Genomic DNA, 22,517 nt, shown 5'->3' with positions numbered 1-22,517 from the left:
CTCATAAATACAATCAATCTGATATACAAATATTTGGATAGATTTATTTTTAGCGACATTTAAAATGCAGTTTTAATCCCAATTCCTGCTGTTCTGAAGACCACCCCTCGTTTCAGTGATATTGTCAAATTTCTCGGCGGAGAAACTGAAGCCTAACTTGGACGAAAGACCCTGAAGCATCTTTAAAGTCAACTGCTGCTGATGGGCAGGGAGGACATTTAAATAAATATCTGAAACGAGCAGCATCCTAACAATGCAGACTTTCTCCAACTCTCAGGTACGAGTCTCTTTCCTGTGTCATCCAACATCCGTCCTGTACTGGAGGGCGACTGAGAAAAAGCAAACAACACAGCAGACAATGCACTATTGACACAATTCATTCTCACACAAAATGCTATCTCCAGTTGACAGAGGAACACTGAAGAGCTGCAAATGCACATATAGTCCACAATATGAAATTAAAAAAAACCTGTCACTTTCTTCTATCCATCACACATACAATCAATCAAACATGGACATTTGGGCTTTAGACACAAAGGGGAACCTAAAACAGGACTTGGGATGATCAATGTGTTAACAGTGTTATATTTGAGGGGGGAAGCTGGACATGTTAGAGGAGCAACATATTTATTGTACACTAAATTATGCCTTCACGAACATACAGTTTGTGTATGAATGCATCCACAGATGAGCCTTTACGTGTGTGTTAAAACCCATTGTACAACTGTTTGGATGCAGGAGAAAGCCCTTCAAGGAAACACCGTGCCTGTTAAAAATACACCAGTGATAATTACTGAACCAAAGAAAAAGATGAAAGAGTGGTTAAGCTGTTGGACAAAGACCGACAGGATGGAGACTGTGATTATGCTCTTCTTAGGTGCGGGCAAAAAGAAAAGGTCCTTTAGACAGAGAGCAGTAAGTCCATGTGCTTCATTTGCTTCCAGGTAGGATTTCATTCTATCCAACAAGTCTCACAGTCTGTCACAATCTCTCTGCAAGATGATGTTTACTTCAACACTGGGTACTGGCGCTGACCACCCAAACGACCAGAGCGGTGTCCACCTCCTGATGGTGCACTTGTCTGGGAAAAAAGGTAAAAACAACAGCAAGGAAACAGCATTATGAAGTGAAAAAGAAGACAAATGCAAAAGTATTTAATCAACTTTCTTAAATCCTCACCTGTGCAAACTGTGCAGGGTTATAAAAGGTGACGCCCCCAGCGGGTGCAGGTCCCTGGGCAGGATTACTCTGCAAAGGGCAAACAGAGTTACTACAGTGAGTGCAGCGTTGCTATCCCATTACTTCTTTGGGCAGAGACGGAGAGGACGATGCACTTTCAATGCCACACAATGGTTTGACAACATTATAAAACAGAAGCCAAGGAAAAGTGGAAAAGTGATGGCAAAGAGGATTCAGATCCACAGTGAGGCAGCATTACAAACCACTGTTTCACTTATTTTAGTAACCATGCAAGCTTTATGACAAGTTATTGAAGCTGTATGTTTCCATGACAACAAGCAAGGGAATCGTCCTGCAACAGTCTCCAGCATGCTTCACTCTGATCTATGGCTCAAACCCTGCAACTTTCAAATGGTTCACTACTGTAATATAAAGTTTACAGCCAAGCTAGTGGCTCTGTGGGGCTGTAAATAGTCATGGAGGTGCTTTGAGCTAAATGCTAACATCTGCATGCTCACAATGACAATTGTCTGGTGACCACGAATGTCTGAAGAAAATTTAATGTCAATTCTTCCGATAGTTGTTGAGATATTTCAGTCTGGACCAAAGTGGTGGAATGACAAACAGACATTACCATGCACAGAGTTGCGCCACTAGCATGGCTAAAAAAATAAGGAACTTCATTGTAGTCACTGCATCTCAGATTAGTTTTAATTTGTTGACCATTTGCCGGGTTTGGTTGCTCATAAAAGATACAAAGTAAAGTTAGTAATGCTGGAGACAGCAGGCAGGTGAGCAGACAAGGGTTGGCTGGGCGGTGAAGCTTCAGGTGCAAATGGTGAAGCGTGCTACTAGTGATGTGGTGAGCTAGGTGGGTGGCAGGCAGGGGTGAGATTGGACCATTTGAGGCCCAGCTAGAGGTACCTGGTTTAAATGCTGACTCACTTCGCGTGATAAAGAACTCATTGAGCTAGAACGTGAGAGCTAAAGACAGCAGGAGGGAAATAAAACAGTAGACAACAAAAACACAAACCACAAAACCCATATTAATAATCTCCCATGCATTGGATTAGATCCGTTTCCACTATCCGCCAGTTCAGAATGAACATGAATAAATCAGCGTTAGAAAATTATGATTCTTGAAAAAACATGGAAAGAATTAGACTATAACAGCAAATGGAACAGAGATTTTACACTTTAAAGGCTGCGCATTTAGCATGATTATGGGCAAAGATTTTAAGTTGACATGCATGCATTCTCATGTTCTTTCATACGCCCTCTTCCATTAACTTACATTCATACAAATAAGCAAACGGCACGCACTGGCTGTTAGGGTGTCGAGCATCATGGATCAGTGGTGGCATGATGGTACTATGCTACAGTAGCAGTTGACAGGAACAATTTGTCTTACCTCTCCGGACTGTGAGCCATCAGGCACGGGAGGACCTTCTGGGGCAGGCGGTAACAACGTTGGGTTGAACATCTAAACAGGTTAATTAAAGTGCAACAGAGGGGAATCTGGATGATTAGAGCTTCAGGTTTGTATTTCATGTTGACTGGCTAAAATTACCTCTAATCTGCCATGTCCTGCAACAAACATCACCTTTCATGTTTACATGTTATAAAAGGCTCTACACTTATTTGCTTTCTTGCCGAGAATTAGAGGAGAAGATCGATACCATTCTCATGTCTGCATGGAAAATATGAAGATAGTGCCATCAGCTGGCTAACTTAGCTTAGAGTTAGACTTAGACTTAAAACAGCTAACCAGGCTCTGTCCAAAGGTAACAAAGCCCACGTGAAGGGTGATGAAAATTAGGTCAAAATGCTGATACATATCTAAATCTGCAATGTATTTTTGAAAAGTTTTTTTAATTTTTATTTTAAACATAAACTCACTCTGTTCACTAATAAAGACAAACAGATACCTGTGGAGCAGCGCTGGTGTTTGGTGAATTCTGCTCTAGATTTCCTCCTTCACTGCCCTCTAGAGGTTGTTGATCGTCAGGAGCTATACCAGGGATACAGAAAAATATTTAATTATTTTAATCCTTTATTGTTAAGTGGCTCCTCCTTCTGAAATAAAACAAAAAAAACATCTACAACCAGGGGTACCTTGCTTATTTTACAATCATCATTTAACGGAATTCGTTTTAACACATTACACGCACCTGAACTAGGCACAAATAGGTTAGCGGGCATGGCCATTGGAGCCAAAGGAGCAAAGATGTCTGCCGGAGCAGGGCCTGATCCGCCTGGTTTAGCAGTTCTACTGGGGTTCAGAACATCCACATATCTGCTCCTCGTGCCTGAGAAGACAGAAACACATCTGAGTGGCAAGAAACAGAACACACGTGTGAACGCTAACAGTACAGAATATGAATATGTGGTGTCTCCCTCATTGCTTTTTCCACAATTTGTCATTCAACTGTCAAAAATATCATGCAAAGTCCAGCATGATGTTTGTGAAGCCACAGCGTATAACGCTCATCTCACCTGCCTTCCTGGAGAACATGTTGACCGACGGACCACCACTCGGGGGTGCGGCAGGCCCTCCAAGACCAGGCACCTGAGGCATCATGGGGAAGCCAGAGGGAGGTGGTGGAGGGGGCTTACTCTGGCAGATTATACAAAAACCATACCATCAGAACTGGTCGATCTATAAAGCTTTCAGTTTCAGTTGCTCAGTTTAGACAACAAAAGCCAGTCTGCTTAAAAAATATAATTTCGTCTTGTCTTCTGTTAATTTTACAACATTACTGACCTCCTCTTCAGGCTCGTTCAAGTCGACCCATTTCTGCTTCTTTTCATCCCACACAATCTGACATGAACAAAGAACAAAGCACTCTTATCAGTACTGGTCACATGTAGAAGAAGTACATGAAAAACCCTGTGTAAAAAAGTAAAACTGTGAATGCTAAAATAAGACCTGCACATAAAAACACCTATAACTTACAGATTTGTTTTTGTCATCAGGCAAGTGAGCCTCATTCTTCCCCTTCCTATAGAGCCAGTTTAGCCAGCCACCACCACCACCACCCTGTGTAAAAGAAATTGCACTGATCACTTGTGAATGCTGCAGGAGCACCGATTGAAGATCTGAATGCTTATGTGTTAATATGAACCTTTTTCGGGGAGTCTTTCTTGACTTTCTTGGCCTCTTCTTTACGAGGCTGTTCGGGAATTGAAGGGGGAGGTGGAGAGGCCTGCTTGACTGCCGAGTTGCTCCGCTCTCTTCCGCCAGAGTGAGTGGAAGATTCAGAGGTGGTGCGAGAGCGACGTCCTGAAGCCTGTAGACCACAAAATACAGCTCAGAATAATTTGTTGATCTGCTGGTTTTGTGCATACGTATCTATTTTATGTTTATACAAATAAAACATAAAAACTACAGATAAATCTCCACATGCCCAAATGACAATAAAAAAATCTACTCTTCAAGGTTTGACAAGGAAGAATAAAAAAGGTGAGCTCTCTCTGCATCGATTCTGATTTTTGATTTTTTTTTGAGCCTGTGAGCCCGACAATGTTAAGTACACTTTTAACAATTAACAATTGTCGAGAAGAAAACTAAAGCCAAGCTAAAACACCACGTATGATTAGCTGTACAACTCTATATACTGAGCACATGAGCAAAAACAACCCGCTCCATATCAGTGCAAACAAGTGCAAAGACAACAAGACCTGGACAGATTAAACAGAAGAACTCTCAGGCATCAAGTATTTTAGTAGTTTATCCATGACCCACAAACGCACCATATGCATTGAAGATTGTGAAGTAGAACTTAATCTCCTCCCAGGACCCTGCAGACCCAGAAAAGAGAACGTAGTTAGCATTTTGTATAAAATGTACGCAACACAAAAGCGCGTACACTTCTAATGGACAGAGAATTATGAGGTTGCTCAAAGAAAGGACCTTTTTTGTAGATATTCAAATAGCCAGATACTGACCATGTGGGCCATGCGGTCGTAGAAGTCCATCTGCGGTGTGAAGGAGCTTCTGGGTGGGGAGGATGATATTGGTTGAGAAACGTGCATCTCTGGTGGGGCCTGGGACATCTGCTGTACGGGTGGCATATGCCCAGGAGAAGGGGGCATGTGCTGAGGCATCTGGGGTGGCGGGTGGTTCATCCGTACAGGTGAATGTGGCACCTGAGGGGGCATGTGTGGTGACGTTTGGCCCACTTGAAGAGGTGGGGGACACGGCTGCTGATGGGCTCCTGGATACATTTCTGACTGCTCAGGTTGAGGCTGGAAGGGAGGAGGGGCGAAGCCAGGATCCTGTGGAGGGTAGCCTGAGATGGGGATCTGGCCTGGTGGTCCACTGGGGGGTACTGGGTAGAACTGGGGCACATCATTGGAGGGTAAAGGCTGAGGAGGGGCCATCCCGTCTTGGAGGATGGAGGTGGGAGCTGAGAGAAAGTAGAAGAGATGAGATCTGATGCATTTTGAATCTCGCTCATAGTAAGGAGAGGTTTAAACGGGGACCACAAGAGCAACATTTCAAACACACACACACCTGGAGGCATCAGCTGTACTCCCTGCGGTGGAGGCCCAGGCAGTAATGAGCTCATTAGTGGGTTGTCAGGGGTGGGGCCATCCAACTCCACAGGCATGCTGTAAGGTTCAGGTGGACTGGGCTGGTCCAAGTCAGAGCTGGGGCTGTTGCAGTCGAATTGTGTAGGAGTTGTTCTGTCTTCACTGTATGTAATCACCCCCGTCTAAAAAAAAAAAAAAGACAAGCATCAAACATTTGTTACATGGGAACAAATTACAGAAAATAATTCAAATACCATAAATGTAAGTTAAAATTCCCCAATGCCCGCATCAAATAAAATGTCTGAATTTTCAAATACGACCATTATTGAAAACAGATTCATTCTTGGCCTACATCTCCAACTATAGTTAAAATTAAGTCCAAGAAGCACATGGGAAATGCCTATACTCAAAAAATACTACTAACACAAAATGCTTTATTTTGAATATCAAAAAAAGCACATACAACTAAAAACAACCACAAAACTTTTCCTCCTTCTCACCCTGATCTGTCCATCCAATTGTCTGAGGTGGATCAGCCATTCGGGCTCATTGAATAACTCCTGCTCTGGCTTCTCCTTCAGTTGTGGGTCAAAGAATCGCAGCTTTTCTGACATCTGTCAACAAAAAAAATATAAAATTACATTTGTTTGAATGCTAAAACTGGCACACATCTATACATATCTGAATAGAGGAGGTACAGCAGGAAAGACAAGAAGGAGAGTGCATACCTGTATGATTTGGCTTATGAAAACAGGAGAGTAGTAGGAAGGCTGTGTGAGAACTGCCCTCGAAATAACTTCACAGTAGTGGAAGGCCTGAGCACTCAGGCCTGCTTCAGCCAACCGGCATGCATAGATCAACTTGAACACCTAATAAGAGACAATTAAGAGTAGACAACAGTGTTATTCCTCAGTAGTATAATTTCAAAATCATGTGCTACACAGGTAAGGCAATGCAAACACTTTTATAGTCAGTACAATCAACACCTCTATAAGAGACAAACCGTGTGTTTGTTGGTTTATCAATTTGTCTGTAAATATCAAAAAATCTACCTGGAAATTAGGTAGTGAGCACGGCTGGGAGCCCAGAGATTGAGCATACTCATAGGCCTCAGTCCTCTGGATTGCTTCATTGGACGCAAATTGGTAAAAGGGCAAACTGACGTGAAAAGACAAAGACAAGGTTATATGTGTGGGGTATTATGTGCAAACTGTATTGTGGTCTAAAAAGGTATCTTACAGCTGTGTCTGTGTGTGTCTGCCTCTGTCTCTAACCTGTGGTTGGAGCCAACCAGAACCATCTTGGTGCTCTTCTTCGTGAAAACTCCCAGACCAACTTGGGCCATCAAGTAGCAGAAGTGTGCAGCATCAATCAGCCCCTTGGAAGCTGCCACAACACAAAATGAGTGCAGACAGAATATAAACGTAATGTGTTTGTTGTGGTGAAGACATGAAAACCCTTTTTAGTTCAGTGCCTAGAGAGAGAGACTGCCCTCTTGATGCTATCCTACCGAGAGTGTCGCCCATGGTGGTGATTGTACGAGTGTCCAGGTCCAGGGTCTGAGTGAGGTTAGACAGCACCATGGCCAGGTGAGGGCGCCAGTCACCCCACTTCTCCTCTCCGCAGCACTACATGAATACAAAAAATATCTCAAGTAAAGTGGCAATAGAGACATACAGGATTGCATACCTGACAAGCACTGCTTATACAACTTCTTCAGAATAATTGTGAAAAAAAGGCGAGGGGTTAAAGAGAGAAGGCCAAAGCGATACTTACAGTGGCTGATGCAGGCATCCTCCCTGACATCAGCTGGTACACTGTCTGGAGAGGGTCATTGATAGGCAAACTGTTGGCAAACCTAAACAAGAAAGACAGACAAATAAAATATCTATATCCATAAATCTGTAAAAATGGTCAAAGAATAAAAGTGCAACAAAGTTTATGAGTCACAGCCTTTTATGTCACTGGTACTTTACCTTGTCATGACTCTTGCATGAGTCCTGTTGTCCATCTTACTGGCCAACAGCAGGGCGTGGCCCCAGAGACCTCCCTTCATAGCTGCTTCTAGCGCGTCCTATTCCACAGACAAAGTGAATTTCAGATTTCACAAGATACTAGCTAAATTACTATAATACAGTTATAGAGGGTATTTCTTTACCTTCTTGCGGCCAAACAGTAGCAGCTCCCTGAAGCGCTCTGTTTCCTTGCCAACGTTCTCTGGGACAGTCATGAAGGTGTCAGATAGGAGGGATAGTGGTCCGGCTCCCGGCTCTTCCTCAGCTCGTGCCAGCGGTTCATTGTTAAAATCAATCAAGTTGGCTTCATTAGGACTTTTGCCCGGTAGCCAGACAGAGCGATGCTCCTTCAGCAAGAGGTCAGCGATGTCCGTGCCGACCACAGTCTTAAAAAACAGAGTACAACTGTGAGAAAGTCTCAGGCAGGGCTAAAAGTTTCAGGCAAATATACAAAGTCACATTTCTGCTTTCAATTCTATGCCTGATAAATTCCCAGTTATGTTTGCACAGGCTTACCCCGTTCTGTCTACAGAGCAGCATAATGAAGTCCCAGAGCAGGCGGGCAGAGTCCCTGTCCAAGAGGTTGTTGTCACGAGAACACTCCAGCGATTTGTTCTGGGAGAACTTTATCACGTCCACCTTATGGGTCTCCTCTCTGATGGACATGACATAAGATGTGAGACGGGTTAGCAGTGACAACTGAAAACATTATACATACGGATATCAAAGTATTGAGAGAGACTAATGCATTGTTGGTTCTGGTCTTTTTGTGGGATTTGTTTTGTGAACTTACTTAACAAGAGGTCCAGGGAAGGCTCGTAGTTCTGCCTGATCTGGGGTATCCTGCAGCATAGTCTGCAAATACAGACATGGTTCAAAATACTACTTTATACAGCCTTAACATTGTGTAAATGCAGAAATGTTTGACTGAAAGTTATATGCTCCTTTTAAGTTCCTTCAAAAAAAAGAAGAAAGAAATGTACAAGGAAAGCTACCATATTCTGGCTAACACCCTATGCTTAAATCCCTTCTTGCTGTCGCTAGCTCTTCATGAAATAAACACAATGGGCCAAAGGTTCCTACAGTAATGTGCTGAAAAACAATCTGTTAAAAATGTACCTCCATGTTGTAGACATCAACAAGAGCAGGCTGCCCAGCTGAGGGCAGATTGGGCAGAACTTGGACCAGATGACCACCAGGTCCAAAGCGGGCACAGCGGTGGGGTATGGTGAACTTCTCTGGGGTTGCAGGACGAGGAGGAGCTAGAGGGAAAACATGAGTCAGACTAAGAGTGGGCTTGACAAAAGAAGGAACCAGGGTATAATGTCCCATATCTAGTGGTTTATTTAGTATTTGACTAAACTCTGGTAAATTCTGTAGCCCTTTTTAAAGCATTAATACTCACTAAATGCCAAACTGTGGATTGTGTACTTACGTTGTTCAGGGGCGATCCAGGTGCTGTCTGCGGTGTACTCAGAGGGATAGAGGTACTGGCTGTAGTTCTGGGAAGCATCAGTCTGGTTCGGGTACTGACTATAGGAGTAGTCCACAGCCAAAGTGGATGCTGTGGTGTCATAGACTGCTGACACTAAGTCAGGCTGGCTTCTGTATACCTGGCTCTGCAGGGTGGGAAGACAAACAATGATGATTATGTCAGGAAGACAAATAAAACATAAAAGCAAACAGCCACATACTTGCACACATTTCAAGAGCAAATACTAACAATTAATAAACCTAAAAACGAGTTGCAAGAGTGTACTATAGAGAGTTAGCCATTTTTATTTGGATAATGCTAAGAACTTTATGCAAGTCACAATAGTGTAAATGTGCCGCTCTGATAAGCATTTAGAAAATTGTCAATGAACTGTACCCTTAAAAAGTGATGGTGAAGCATAACAGAAGAATAGTTCCACATTTAGGAAAATACACTTATTCATTTCCTTGCTGAAAGATAGATGAGAAGGTCGATGTCACTCTGATGTCTATGAATATTTGACGCTGTTTCCAGTGTTAATGCTAAGCAAAGCTAACCAGCTGCTGGCTGTAGCTTCATATTTAGCAATTTGATCTTCTCACTCTCCAACTCAGTAAGCATACAATACTGTTGGAAAAGAAAATCTAAATGTGGCAACATGTCGTCCATACTCTCAGTACCAAACAATTCATTGTGAAGAGCATTTCATCATGAGTACCAAATATCTAAAATCTGAATAAAGCCTATTTCAAAACCATAATCTTCAGAACATTGACATTTAGCCAGTTAAAGTGAGTTTCATAGCTGAGTATACAATGTCGTCTTTATCTTTTTCTGAGAAATCCACAACCCACCCATTGAGGCAAAAAAAAGTCACTGGGACAGTTTCAACAAGAACAGCACTCTGATTCTTCGCAAGCAAGTTGAACAGTTATGTAAAGTATGCTATTAATTTACGAATTTATGAATGTATTGCTAAAGAGAGCCAGGAGTGTTGGTGTCAAAGAAGGGTGGAGGAAGTTGTGCAAAGTGCACCATCATTTGTCTGTCGGCAGTTTAGAGCACGGCATAAACACAAATGCATACAAGAAAAATCTGCATATCTACCTGTTGTGAACGTGAGCTGAAGCTGCTTCGTCTGCTGTGGTGGCTGTGAGAGCTATGTACACTGTGTGCCGACTGCTCGCTGTGGACGCTGCGTCGATCAAACTCATCGCCATACGCTTCTCCACGTCGGCGATAATCATCATCAAAACTGGCATCATAACCAGGATAGTACCGCCACTGATCATCATAGCCTTCTTTCCTGTGAGTAGAGTGTACAGTGTTTGTAAAGGAAATGGTACAAAATTCTTATGAAGCAATATGGGAAAACTACCTGTGGCAACATAGCATGTAGTCCATGAAAAGTCATAAAAGTAATAATAATAAAAATTTTAACAAGGCTAAAAGTTTCTATCATCTGACAGATTGCATTTAGAGAACCTTAAACTTCTGTTTTAAATCTGTTTTCTATCACACACATATAAATTGACAGAAACTATACACCATAACTGCACAGATACATAGCTACAACACTTTCTTACACAGCTCCATCTATTACCAAATATGCATCGATGTAATAACAATTTTGTTCACATGTACAACTTGGAGTGTGCAAATGGTTTTCTCTGCATACCTGGCAGGATACATCTGTTGATTATAGTAGTTTTCTCTGCCTCTGTAGTTCTCATCATAATTAGACCAGTAGGACTGATCGTAGTATCCTCTGTATCGTGGGTCATACTGTCCATAGTTGTATCCTTACCACACAAAAAAAAGAATGAGAAGGAGATTTATATTTAAAAAACATTTATATACACAGGAAAATGTGTTTTGTGAACTAATTTACACCGTATTCATAGAACGAGAAGGGGAAAATGCGTTCAGATTCATTCTAGTAAGTAATGACATTTTCCAACTCTGTGGCTCATACCTCCATAATCATAGTGCTTGGCGTAATCTGCATAATATTCACTATAGGCACTTCGGTTTGCTCTGTGGTACTCTTCAGGATAGCCTTGCCTAAACAAAAGGTGAGATTTACAGGTCAAGTACAAGAACCATCTAAACACACTAGAGAAAGTAATTTACGCCAAACAAACTCACTGTAAGGGATTCTTTCCCTAATTCTCAATAGTCTCTTAATTAAATAAGACATTTAAAGAACAGCATAAACAAATAATAAAAATAGTGCTGACTTGACAAAAAGATGGTGATGCTGTAAGACTGAGAAACAGTTTCACTGACCTGGATGAGGGCCTGTCAGAGTACTGACTGCTCCTGGAGCTGGGTCGGTCTGGCTGAGGCTCTCTGTACTGGTAGTTTGGATCACGATAAGCTGGGGTCTGCCCTTCATATCTGCCATACCAAGGATCTGCTCTGCTCCTGTATTGACCATCCTGAAAGATACAAGCATCAATAAGGGCTTTTTTCTGCTATGTACAGCTTTACAAAAAAGTGGCAGATGAATACATTCACAAGCTAGCATACAAAAAAGGACTTTCCACATACTTGATAATATTGCTGTGCTCTAGGATCCCCAGGTGGAGGTGGGTACTGGCCAGGAGGATAAGGCGCTCTGGTATCGGGGTATTCTCCATAATTACCATAATAGCCACCATACACCTGCCCTGGCACCGGAGCAGGCGGGCCGTAGCCATGCTGGCTACCTGCAGAGGAGGGTGGTCGAGGTGGCTCTGCAGGAGCTGGCTGGGAAGCTCCTGGAAGTACTGGTCCTCGAGGCCCTGGAGGGTATGCAGCAGGAGGAGCAACACTTCCTGCAGCAGGACCCTGTGCAGGATTTGGATACTGGCCACGGGAGGGTTGTGCTCCACTCACCAGAACAGGAGGAGCATCATTTTGTCCCTGCAGTGCAGCCTGAGAATCTGATCTCTTAGGAGGTTCACCTAGTGGCGGCTGGGTGTTTGCAGCTGCTTGGGAGGGTTCTGGTGGTACCTGTTGGGTAGATACAGTAGCCTGGGTCTGGACAGGGTCATTCCCCTTCACCCTTACCCCTTGCTGAGCATCTTTGGTGACCTGTAGGTAAAATCCATTACTAGATTGTGGGGACTCGTGTAGAGAGGGAGGATGGCCAGATGCTTGGTTTTGAGCTTGTGATTGGTGCATAGAAAAATCAAGCAGTTCAAAATTTGATGGTTGATTATGATTAGAGACAGTAGCAGTCACAAGAGAAGCCTGTGGATTAACTTGGAGAGCAGAGTGGCTGTCTCCACCCAATGATTGGCCCCTTGAAAGAGGAGGACGGACTGACTGAGACTGCGGAGGAGGTGTGATGTCTGATGTTGCCGCTTCTGTGTTGTCTCGGGTCAGATTGAGCGGGCCCTGGTTAGAGACTGAAGAACTGAAGCTTACTGGTCCAGGGGCAAACAGTGGATTCTGATTAGAGGTTACTGAAGATGGTTGGGAGTTACTGGCACCTTGCCCCTGTGCGAGTGATCTCACAGGTGGGGTAGTTTCCCTAAGGCTACTTTGACTGGCTGCTTGAGCAGGCGCACTGGGAGGAATCACACTGTAATTGGACACTGGTGGGGCAATCAAAACAGGCTGGTGAAGAGAGTCAGACACAAGGAGAGACGCATAGCCCAGGTTGCCTTGAGAGTCAGTCGGCTCTGCCTCACTCACCTTTGGTGGGTTTTCTAGGTTCTCTGAGTGTTGCTGTGAAGTTGGCTGGATTCTCTGGGAGGGCTGCAGGTCCAGTGGGCCATCCTCTGGAGGTTGGATGACATCAGCACTGGGCTCTCGTAAAGGGGCAAGAACTGTTGGGGCAGCAGGGGCTAGGAGGATGTTAGCACCCAAGCTAGCAGGATCAGTCTGAGCCCAAAGGGTAGTGGCAGGGCTCTCACAGGGCCGACTGGCCCCAAAAGCACGGGATGAAGGTCGAGAGTGAGAAGGAACCACCGGGTGTGTCAGATGAGGTACACCAACTCCAGGCCCAGCAGGTAGGGGGTGCCCTGGGCCATAAATATTTTCCATATTATCTGGTGGCTGCTCCAGGTTGCCATCTGCACCCCCTTCTGCTACCATTTTAGCCCTATCAACTTCAGGAGGACGCACCCCAACCCCATGTGAGCGCACAGGTTCAAAAGAGCTGTTAGCACTGGCCTGAAAGATACCAGTTGGTTTGGGAGGGCTAGGTGTGGGAGGCCACATCTGCTCCAGGGAGCTCTGTTGCGCTCCCATATCTCCAGCTGGAGAAGTGTCAATCTGCTCAAAGTAGCCTCCAGTGGCAGCAGACAGGTTAGCTTCATCAGTGAGACGTGGACTTTCCTGCTGAATAAAGGTACCTACTACTCCCTGATGCCGTCGAGTGCCTGTTCCACTTCCATGGCTCATATTGCTATAGTTGGATGACACACTGGCAGATCTCATTGGTCTTGGAATAGAATCCGGAGTCTCCAGGTTAGGCCCGGTTTCAAACTGGTCTACTCCATGGGCTGCAGTAGCAGCAGGGCTGCCATGAGTTTCACTGGGTAATACTTCCTGGTTTGGGACACACTCCAAATTTTCCACATGGTCATATTGGGAATCAGGGGGCTTCTGGGATGCATGATTGCCATCATTCATGTATGGTAGGTGTGAATGATCTTGCAGAGAAGGTCCTTGGTAATCCAAAGGAACTTCTGCATGGCCACTGTGGGCTTGCGGGTTGCTGTGATGCTGAAAAGATCCAGGAATACCATTCACTGCCTTATTTCTCTCTCCAGCCAGTGTTTCTTCATTTTCCACATCATTGTCTTTGAAGAACATTGAGAGCGTACCAGACTCCTGGGAGTATGAGACTGGGGCAGGGGCAGAACTAGGCCCAGGCCCAGTGTTGGACACATGATGAGATCCAGCAGAGTCAGGCCGGGGCTGAGGATGGCCCAGACCAGTCCCCATTTGGTGGTAGCCTGAGTCCTGTGGAGGTTGGTAGAACCATGAGTCCTGGGGGGCCGAGCTCTGACTGAAGTAGCTCTGAGTTTGGAAGTGGGAATTATGCAGCGGGGGTGCATTTGGGTCAGGCCATTGAGAACTAGGTGCATTTACAGGGTTCTGTGGAGGAAGAGAAGCCTGGATCTGGGAATGTCCAGGTTGTGTTGGAGGGGTGGGGGTGTTGTGATGGGGTGATGGGGTGTGAGAGGGGTACATCTGGGTCTGTGGAGGTAAATTAAAAGGCTGTGGTGGAGGGTCACTAGTAGGCTGGAAATAGTTCTGAACTGATGGAGGTCGACTTCCGTGATCAGGGGCCCACTGGGAAGAGGAGGTGGTGGGAGGCACTGGCAGAAAGGGCACAGGCTGAGGAGGAGGCTGTCCTTGAAATTCCTGGTTATAAGGTGTCTGACACTGTGGTGGGGCTGCGGCCATAGGTAGTGGCTCTGTGGCCATGGATGGTGTCTGTTCTGTTGAATTAAAATAGCCCTGTTCACTATGTGAGGAGGATGCATATCCCCCAGGACTGGGTGCTGGGGATGCTGTACTGTGAGGATTGAACAGGGTCACCCCTGGCAGAGAGGATGGTGGGAGACCAGGGGGAGCAGCTGGGACATCCTCAAGTGTCTGCGGTTGTGGAGGTAGCCCTGAGCCAGCTTGAGAGTACATGGTGTTAGGTGGGGCTTGCATTGGTGGAGGGTTGCTGTTGGGTATTGTTGCGAGACCACCTGCAGCCATAGAGGGAGGAGCTCTAACAAAAGCGAAAGGGTCTGTCATGGGTTGAGTAGCAGGTGGCATTGTGGCAGTAGCTGCTGCTGTATGCTTGTGAGGCCTGGTCCTGCGGAACATATTGGGCCCAGAAGGAGGAGGGCCAGAGGCTCCTGGAGGTCCAGTTCGAGGAGGAGGCTGCATGGCTGCAGAGCAAACAGGTCCAAGGACCAGGTCACTCAAGTAGATGTCACGAAGAGATTGAAGTCAGGCAGAGCTGGGTAAAGAAAAGGAAAGAAGGAGTGGTTTACAAAAAGATACACATGCTTCTTTGAGGGACTACCACACCTTTATTTGTGTAACAGTCTAGGATCCTATTTAAACCAATGGTACAACGTGGCAATTTCTACATGAGAGGTTATCAGGTTAACATTCATATAATACTATATCAAGTAAAACACAATTGACTGATTGAAATGAATGCCAACTTTGATTTCAGCACTCAATCTCTGAGTCAAATGGTTTTACTTTTATAGCTTGGTGCTTCTCTTACTCGAACAATTAAAAGAAATATGATCATATAAACTGATGTAAACATTTCTTTCATACTGTATGGGAAAAAATTATAAAACAGTAATGACTGCAATGTCCCATTTTTTTTGGGGGGGGGCTTGCAAAATCACATTCTTAAGTTATTATCACAGAAACAAGTGCAGATGCTTATCAGCAAGGTCCTTTTTCATCAGCGGAGGAAAATCAGAAATTCTTAAGTAGTTTTTTAACTACTTAAAAAAAGAGCACCTGCTTTTGGATCCCAGGCAGCTTTTGCCAGAAGGTAATTTTAAAATCTGGTGGCTTCTAGAAACTATTAACAAGATAGCATAATGTCATAGCAATTATAGGTATTTATTTTATTTTGGTATGGATGGACAGCTAATCTGTTAAGGTAAAGGGAACGCTGATCTTATGATTGAACTTTTCTAAACAGGAACTCAATGATGTAACTGTCAACGAAGAAGTGTCAAATAAGCCCTGATGCTAACTTGTGCATTTTTGCTGCTTTCCTGCTTTTGTTGGTAACGATAGTTATTGGCAGGACATTTTAACAAAGATGCCACAAATTCAAAACATATGATCGTAAGAGCTTATGCATCTGTCAGTGGGAAGTTCAGGGGAGCTAACACGGAATGACACTGAGCATTTCAAATGTTAGAAAGGGAGACCAATAACATCAAGCAAGTAGATTAGTAATCTTGGCAAGATGAGCAACGTGATCCCGGATCTTTCAAGCGCCCCGGGTTATAAATTCATCAGGAACCGTTGCAACCCAGTAAGCTAACGTTAGCGCCGCCGACGTGACAACTTAACTCACAAAGTTAGCCTATTGAGAAAGACTACGGACTTCTGGTCATTACCCCACACTTGTTGAACTCTAATCGGTAAGTTAGCTAACTATTTTTGATCTGACACGACATTAAGTTAACGTTACACATTAAGCTACCTGCGAGGAAGGGTCCAGAGAGCTTGGCTCAACGGCTAATGGTAACGCTACATTGCTCTACATGTCCTAAACGCCAGTTACCCAGCAAAACACTGATACCGAAAGTCGCCTGACTTTGTCCGAAGCAAGGACTTCCAAGACTATCAAAACGAATGATCTTTTGGTACAAATTCAACACTGACAGGGTCACACATCGAGCAGTTAAGGGTCGCTGGCCACTCGTCGAGCATTATTAACAGGTCCACTGCCTGGTCAGCTAGCGTTAGCATTGGTGCTTAGTTAGCACTGCTGGCTAACTAGCCTATGCTAACTAAAGGGGTAACAGTTGCGTGCATGTTATAGAGGTCAGATTAAAACGTTGAGAGTAAAACATTGCTAACGATGGTATATATTTACTCTTACCCGATGTCGGAAATGTGTACAGATATAAATAAATTCTTACAAATGTGCAGGACAGGGAGTCTGACACACCGCCACCATCTTCAATGAACACATCCTACTAGGCTACGTGTACAAGCAGCGTCACGGGCCAAACAACAATTGCGTCATCACAGGGCGGGGCTTGTTAAAGGTCATCTCTGTGTATTTATCGTAATCAATTTATGCGCATCCAAGAATTGACTGCCCTGCCGTTTTATGTTAATGTCATTACAGTACATTTGTTAGCATCTCACATAAAGTAAGTGGTTGTGTCCCAGTTAGTCAGGCAAACTGGAATCCAAATGAGTAAAGGGGGATTGACGATATTGACAGCAGGTGTTTACACTCGGGTGTGACCCCCAAAATACACAGTATAAATTATCTTTTGTAAGTGGTGTATTGGGCACTGAGAGCTACAGAGCAGTTTAAGAAAAGTCAAATGTAGAAACATCAAGCCATGTCCTTGACCTTAGCTACTCTCCAGGAGTGGACATGTATAGTATGTGTGGTGCATGCGAAAGGATGTTGGTCTATGCTTGAAGGGTTGTCCACAGTGAAATGCTAAGGCAGCTTTTATTTTCTTTTATTATCATTTTATTATAGGACTTTCCTTATCACAATGGGATAAACACAGAACACACACTCAAAACACAGGTAAATAACAAATAAATCAAGTTACAAAGCAGTGTATATGTAGGTATAAAATACTATTAATATAATCAATTAATATAATAAGAACAAATAACTATACATATAATATTTATATGTATACTCTGTGTACATATATATATATATATATATATATATATATATATATATATATTCAATGTGTTATAGTCCCAAAGATGAGAGCCAAAAATCAAAGTGCAGGCAATGTGGACATGGCATTTGTCCACTGGGGGCGCTATGATGTTATCTACATATTATCCACTATCTAACTAACTAGTCTAGCAGTGAATTAAAATACTACCTGGCCCTTTTTCATCACAAAATTTCATGTTTTGACAAGTTCAATGTAGAAACGATTTGGCTTAGTTCAGACTAGCAATATATCAGCAAGACATGACTTTTTTCTTGAATGTATGACTAAATATAAACAAAAAAAAATGAAGGCATGGCTACGAATACAGATGATTGAGATTGATTTGTTTAAATATTATGACTGGGATTTATTTTTAAAACATCTCATTCTAGTATACTGATCCGTTATGATATTTAATTCTACATATATGCATTTCAAAATGAATCATTCTTGAAGTATGTGTCCAAATGAACAGTTATATCCAAAACTCTTTTTTAATACTCAGTGATAATGAATATAATATGTTCCACCTTAGTTAAAGTTATGAATTATCTAACTTTCCATGCAACCACTTGTAAACATGACAATCTGAGAAGTACGGTAGTTTTAATTTGTGAAAGTCATCCCCTGTTTCAAAGGAAATGGAAAAATCCACCTTGAAAAGTTGTGGTCAAATAGAACAAATGAGAGAAAGCATAAACTCTTAGCGCAGAGTTCAAACACCCACGATACACGCAGATCTACATTTTGTTAACACACCTCCTTGTCCTCTACTTTTGCTCAGACTTGTCAACCGAAACCTACCCTCCCACCAGACTGTGTCTGGAGACTACAGGCCACGGGGCAGGTTGGAACAGACCTTCACACTTACACCTAAAACCCCCTGGCTTGTCCTGTTGGTGCAGGATGAGTGTGTTGAGCCTTGTGGCTGATAATGTAATAACTTGTCAGACTGTAGTGTACTGTATGAGTGTCTCTCATAATACGATACACATGTAATAAATCATAATGATGTAATACTAATGCTACTAAACTGATTTCACATTATTTCAACTATTGCTGCTTCAAAGTTACTGTACATAATTTAACACTGGAATTTACTGATAATAAGAAATACAGTCATCACCTGTAAGAATCATACAAGTGTAATGACAACAATTATTTGAGTACTTAACATTTAATTAATAGTTAATATGTTGCATGTCTTATGATAATCACTTGATGTAATAATGTGCTATTATAACACGATCTGGTAATGCCACGTTTTCCAGCTATTTGGAGTGTAAAAGTTATTACATTATCCAGGTGTTGTGACATCATCAGCTGCATATCTATTTTTTTACGGTCCTGCACCGCCAACCCTAACATTAAATAAATCAAACTTTATTTATATAGTACTTTTCAATACATAATCACTATAAAAAGTGCTTCACAAAGAAATGAATGACTGAATAACACAAACATAACTGTTAACAGTTTACTTGAACTCCCCATCCCACTATTTAGCATTAAAGCAGAATATACAAATTTCATAAATGGCTTATAACACACTATAATGTAGTTCTAAGCAGATATAAGGTCTTTTTAAGTGTTTATTAATGTATTTGCCAACAACTATAACTCCTCTTGTGGGCACCCATAAGTTTGAGGCTGTTGTATAAACAGATCATGTGTCATACTTGTCATATATAGTGCTCATAAAATGTGAACAACATAACTCAGGGTGTATCGCTGTGACTGAAGCTGCCCTTTAGGTTTTACATGCAGATAGAGTATGTTTCTCACACCCACCCACCACAGTAAAACATCTGCAAACCCACCTATAGATGCACACCACAACCACACACCTCACTGTTCTCATGTTTCATCTTCCCCTGGTTCAATTTGCAACAAGCAATTTCATTACATTGTAATTATAAGAGCAGCGATGAAGAATGAAATATAAGAAGATTTGGAAATTAGACTTAGTTATTTAAATTAAAGTACATTAAAAAATAAAAGTTGCACGTTTGTATGAATGACAGGTTAAAACAAAAAAAGCTTAAGCTGTAGAAATACCCAATTTTAAATGAATTGAGAATTCTTAAGGGACCCATATTAATTCCCAGCAGTAGTTGTACCTCCCATTGAAGAGGCACTTTGCAAACCTCATCCCTTCAGCACAGTCGTCCATGGCCAATTAGTGATTTCTGTGGCCTACATCACTTCCTGTGGGTACACAGTTACACTGACAACGTTTGTCCTCAGAGACTCTGTCTACCCTGTCATTAAGGTTGTGTTTACAACAAAGTCAGGAGAGTGGTTAATGTTTGGTTAACCACGGTCTAAACTCCTGATAAGCCCCTGAATATCAACCTGAGCCCTGCGGTCTGTTAATGGCACAGGGCCCCTGAACAATAGCCCCGGAGTGAGTTCATCCTTGCTGAGGCACGCATGCTTGTAATCAGCCGTCAAGTTTGGCAGGTGTGTGATGACTGAGATAGGAGCTCAGCAAAGAGCTCATTTTTTTTGAATAGTCAGAGAAGGGAATAACAAATATTTAGGTCTACAGTCCCATCTTCTTTGTCTCTCTCTCTCTCTCACTCACTCACACACACACACACACACACACACACACACAGGTTTGGTTAATAGAGTGATAGAAAAGATTGTAGCAGGGCAGGTGTGGGCCTGATTTTACACTACAAGATCAGGATGATGGTACAACACCTCCTATCAGAGAATCTCTCACATCCCTTCAAAATAATCCAGTGTTCAAGTTGCTGGCATGAGAAACCCCTGTCATGCTGCTACTTTATTGTTTGCATGGATGCAGTCTTTTAGAAGGAAGCAGAATGGAACAGAACTAATGAAAGTATCACAGTTACTGGCCTAAAATGTCTTGATTTGATTAATTTGATTTGCAATAAAACACTATACAAATACTCTACAAAAGTATTAGTAATAAAATGTACTTAAAAGTATCAAAAGTAAAAGTACTACTTATACAGGATGGGGATGGTCCCTGTCAGTATTATATTATTGGATCATTATTATGATACATTAACATGTGAGCTGTGCTTTAATGCTTTATATAATGTTGGGTAGTTTAATCTATAACAGTGCATCATATATGAGACTCATATCTTATGTTTTGTATGGGAAATCTTAAAGTGAAAGCTACTCGATAACTGTAGTGGAGTAGAAGTGTAAAGTAGTATAAAATGGAAATTCAAGGAAAGAAGAAGAGTACTTGTCGAAAGTGTCGAAAGGTTCAACCCATTTGGGCTCATGTACGAGGAGAACCTTGGCCATCTCTGATTCTCCTATTTACTTCTTAATAAAAGCAGAAATATCACTGGATTTTAATACTTTTCAATGATAAGTAGCATTGATACATTTCAAACGGTAATAAACAGTAGTCAGAATATTGGCCTTTTTCCTGGTATACATTGTGACTTGTCATAGCAAGAGAAGTGCAGGTTCATAGCTCTTGAAAACACTACCAGATGGGGGCGTTGTTGCTCAGGTGATTTAGCATGAGACAATGGTGAATTCAGCTGGATGAAAAGTTCTGGAATAAAATGCCACATATTAAGAGTGATTAAGAAAGAGTTTGGACCTTTTAAATGTTAGATTTTTAAGAGAAGGAAGTCCAAAATACGGTGCAAAGTTGTTGAACTTGTTGGTGTTTGTGTGTGTGTGTGTGTGTGTGTGTACATTATTGAGAGTGTATGATGGTGAAAAGAAGTAGTGAGAGTGAAATGAAATGACAGATTGAAGGACATTTTATTAGATTACTCTCACGGCCCTGTATCACATTTAACCATCAATGAGGACTGGATGCAATTATCGCATTACAAGATTAGGGATAATTTTGTTTTCGTGTTGATTAAAGCGAGAGTTATGGGAAGAGGCGATGGAGGTAGAAAGTAATGTTTTTACAAGTGGAAGATGGATTGTTTTACGAGCAGCGGAGGGAGCGACTAAGGGCAGGAGGGACAGGCAGAACAGGGGAGTGTAGATGTCACATCTGTTCCTGCCACTCCTCAGCAGGCCTGAGAGCATGGGAACCTTCAGCTCTAATGGTTGCAACAGTGCACTTCATTTATCAATTTAAAAGGAAAAAGGAGCCATACATGGGTCTGAATGCATTGTGTTGTGTTGTGTGTGCTGGATGGAACTGGATGGAGAAGTATCCTTCTCCATCCAGTTCAAATAAAGTTCCACCCATCATCCAGTTGGTCCATGGTTAGTCTTTGGGTACGGCTAGGAAAATAAAAGCATCTGTCATCAGCATTTCATGCATGCGGTGTGCTCCGTCTATGTAAATACATCCAATAAAAGTATCTCCTGAATCTGGGGCTTCCTGTCTGCGGCTCGTGGCCTGCACAGTGCTCAGTTTGCCAAAGCCGGTTTTGAGTTTCCCTCACTGTCTTGTCTTGCGTTGGCCCCCCAGAATGGTGACCACCACACTTTAATAAGCCATTTCACAGGGGTCAATTCTCCTTTCTCCACGGCGTCAGCTGGGTCGCCCCATCCACCCTCTTCACCCCTTCCTCACCCAGGCTCCCCCATTGGCATGTGTTCAGCACAGCGTTGTTTACTGGACTGAGCATTTAGAAGGGTTAGCGTTTCACCATGGCAGCTGTTGGCACCATGTGCCTCCCCCTCGGGCGGCTGGCCGACGGCACGCAGGCCACTGCTTCGCACACCCTCCAGCATCCCCCTGAGGACCCTGCCCTCCCTCCTCTCGCCCCCTTGCTTGGCCTTGGTTGAAACCAGTAGCCTCGATCGGATATCATATACCAGTTTAATGTGAAGACAGGGTTCTGGCTTTAATTGATTGCTCCCGGATGGTACTTGCAGTCTGCTGCCAGTGTAGCTGGAGCTTGAAGATGTAAATTCAGTGTCAACAAGGAGCATCCACTT

General features: G+C 43.0%; 1 protein-coding gene across 1 annotated transcript; it reads right to left on the bottom strand.

Moving 5' to 3' along the window:
- Positions 1 to 19: 19 nt before the first annotated feature.
- On the bottom strand, positions 20 to 16,869 carry sec16a (SEC16 homolog A, endoplasmic reticulum export factor). Its single transcript, XM_070924697.1, has 31 exons — positions 16,827 to 16,869; positions 11,758 to 15,160; positions 11,494 to 11,645; positions 11,180 to 11,268; positions 10,883 to 11,006; positions 10,312 to 10,510; positions 9,166 to 9,349; positions 8,850 to 8,992; positions 8,524 to 8,585; positions 8,247 to 8,385; positions 7,874 to 8,116; positions 7,692 to 7,789; positions 7,492 to 7,573; positions 7,226 to 7,343; positions 6,990 to 7,101; positions 6,768 to 6,873; positions 6,444 to 6,584; positions 6,216 to 6,329; positions 5,696 to 5,897; positions 5,128 to 5,588; positions 4,933 to 4,980; positions 4,305 to 4,469; positions 4,136 to 4,219; positions 3,944 to 4,000; positions 3,676 to 3,796; positions 3,351 to 3,488; positions 3,108 to 3,190; positions 2,591 to 2,662; positions 2,104 to 2,163; positions 1,180 to 1,248; positions 20 to 1,081 (listed from the first exon to the last, which is right to left on the bottom strand). Exons 2-31 carry the CDS (start codon positions 15,085 to 15,087, stop codon positions 1,007 to 1,009), a joined length of 7,071 nt encoding a protein of 2,356 aa, XP_070780798.1. The 5' UTR covers positions 15,088 to 15,160; positions 16,827 to 16,869; the 3' UTR covers positions 20 to 1,006.
- Between the last annotated feature and the right edge of the window lie 5,648 nt (positions 16,870 to 22,517).

The sequence above is a fragment of the Enoplosus armatus genome, chromosome 18, assembly GCF_043641665.1.
Source record: "Enoplosus armatus isolate fEnoArm2 chromosome 18, fEnoArm2.hap1, whole genome shotgun sequence".
Classification (NCBI taxonomy): domain Eukaryota; kingdom Metazoa; phylum Chordata; class Actinopteri; order Centrarchiformes; family Enoplosidae; genus Enoplosus; species Enoplosus armatus.
This window is presented reverse-complemented; position numbering and strand designations above follow the sequence as displayed.

What these genes read in the sequence shown, in the direction of transcription:
- sec16a (XM_070924697.1), bottom strand. Translation starts at nt 15,087, where the DNA reads ATGCAGCCTCCTCCTCGAACTGGACCTCCAGGAGCCTCTGGCCCTCCT. An exon ending in CTGGTTGGCTCCAACCACAG is followed by an intron (nt 6,874 to 6,989) that starts GTTAGAGACAGA and finishes TTTTCACGTCAG; the next exon opens with TTTGCCCTTTTACCAATTTG. An exon ending in GCTCACTACCTAATTTCCAG is followed by an intron (nt 6,585 to 6,767) that starts GTAGATTTTTTG and finishes GTCTCTTATTAG; the next exon opens with GTGTTCAAGTTGATCTATGC.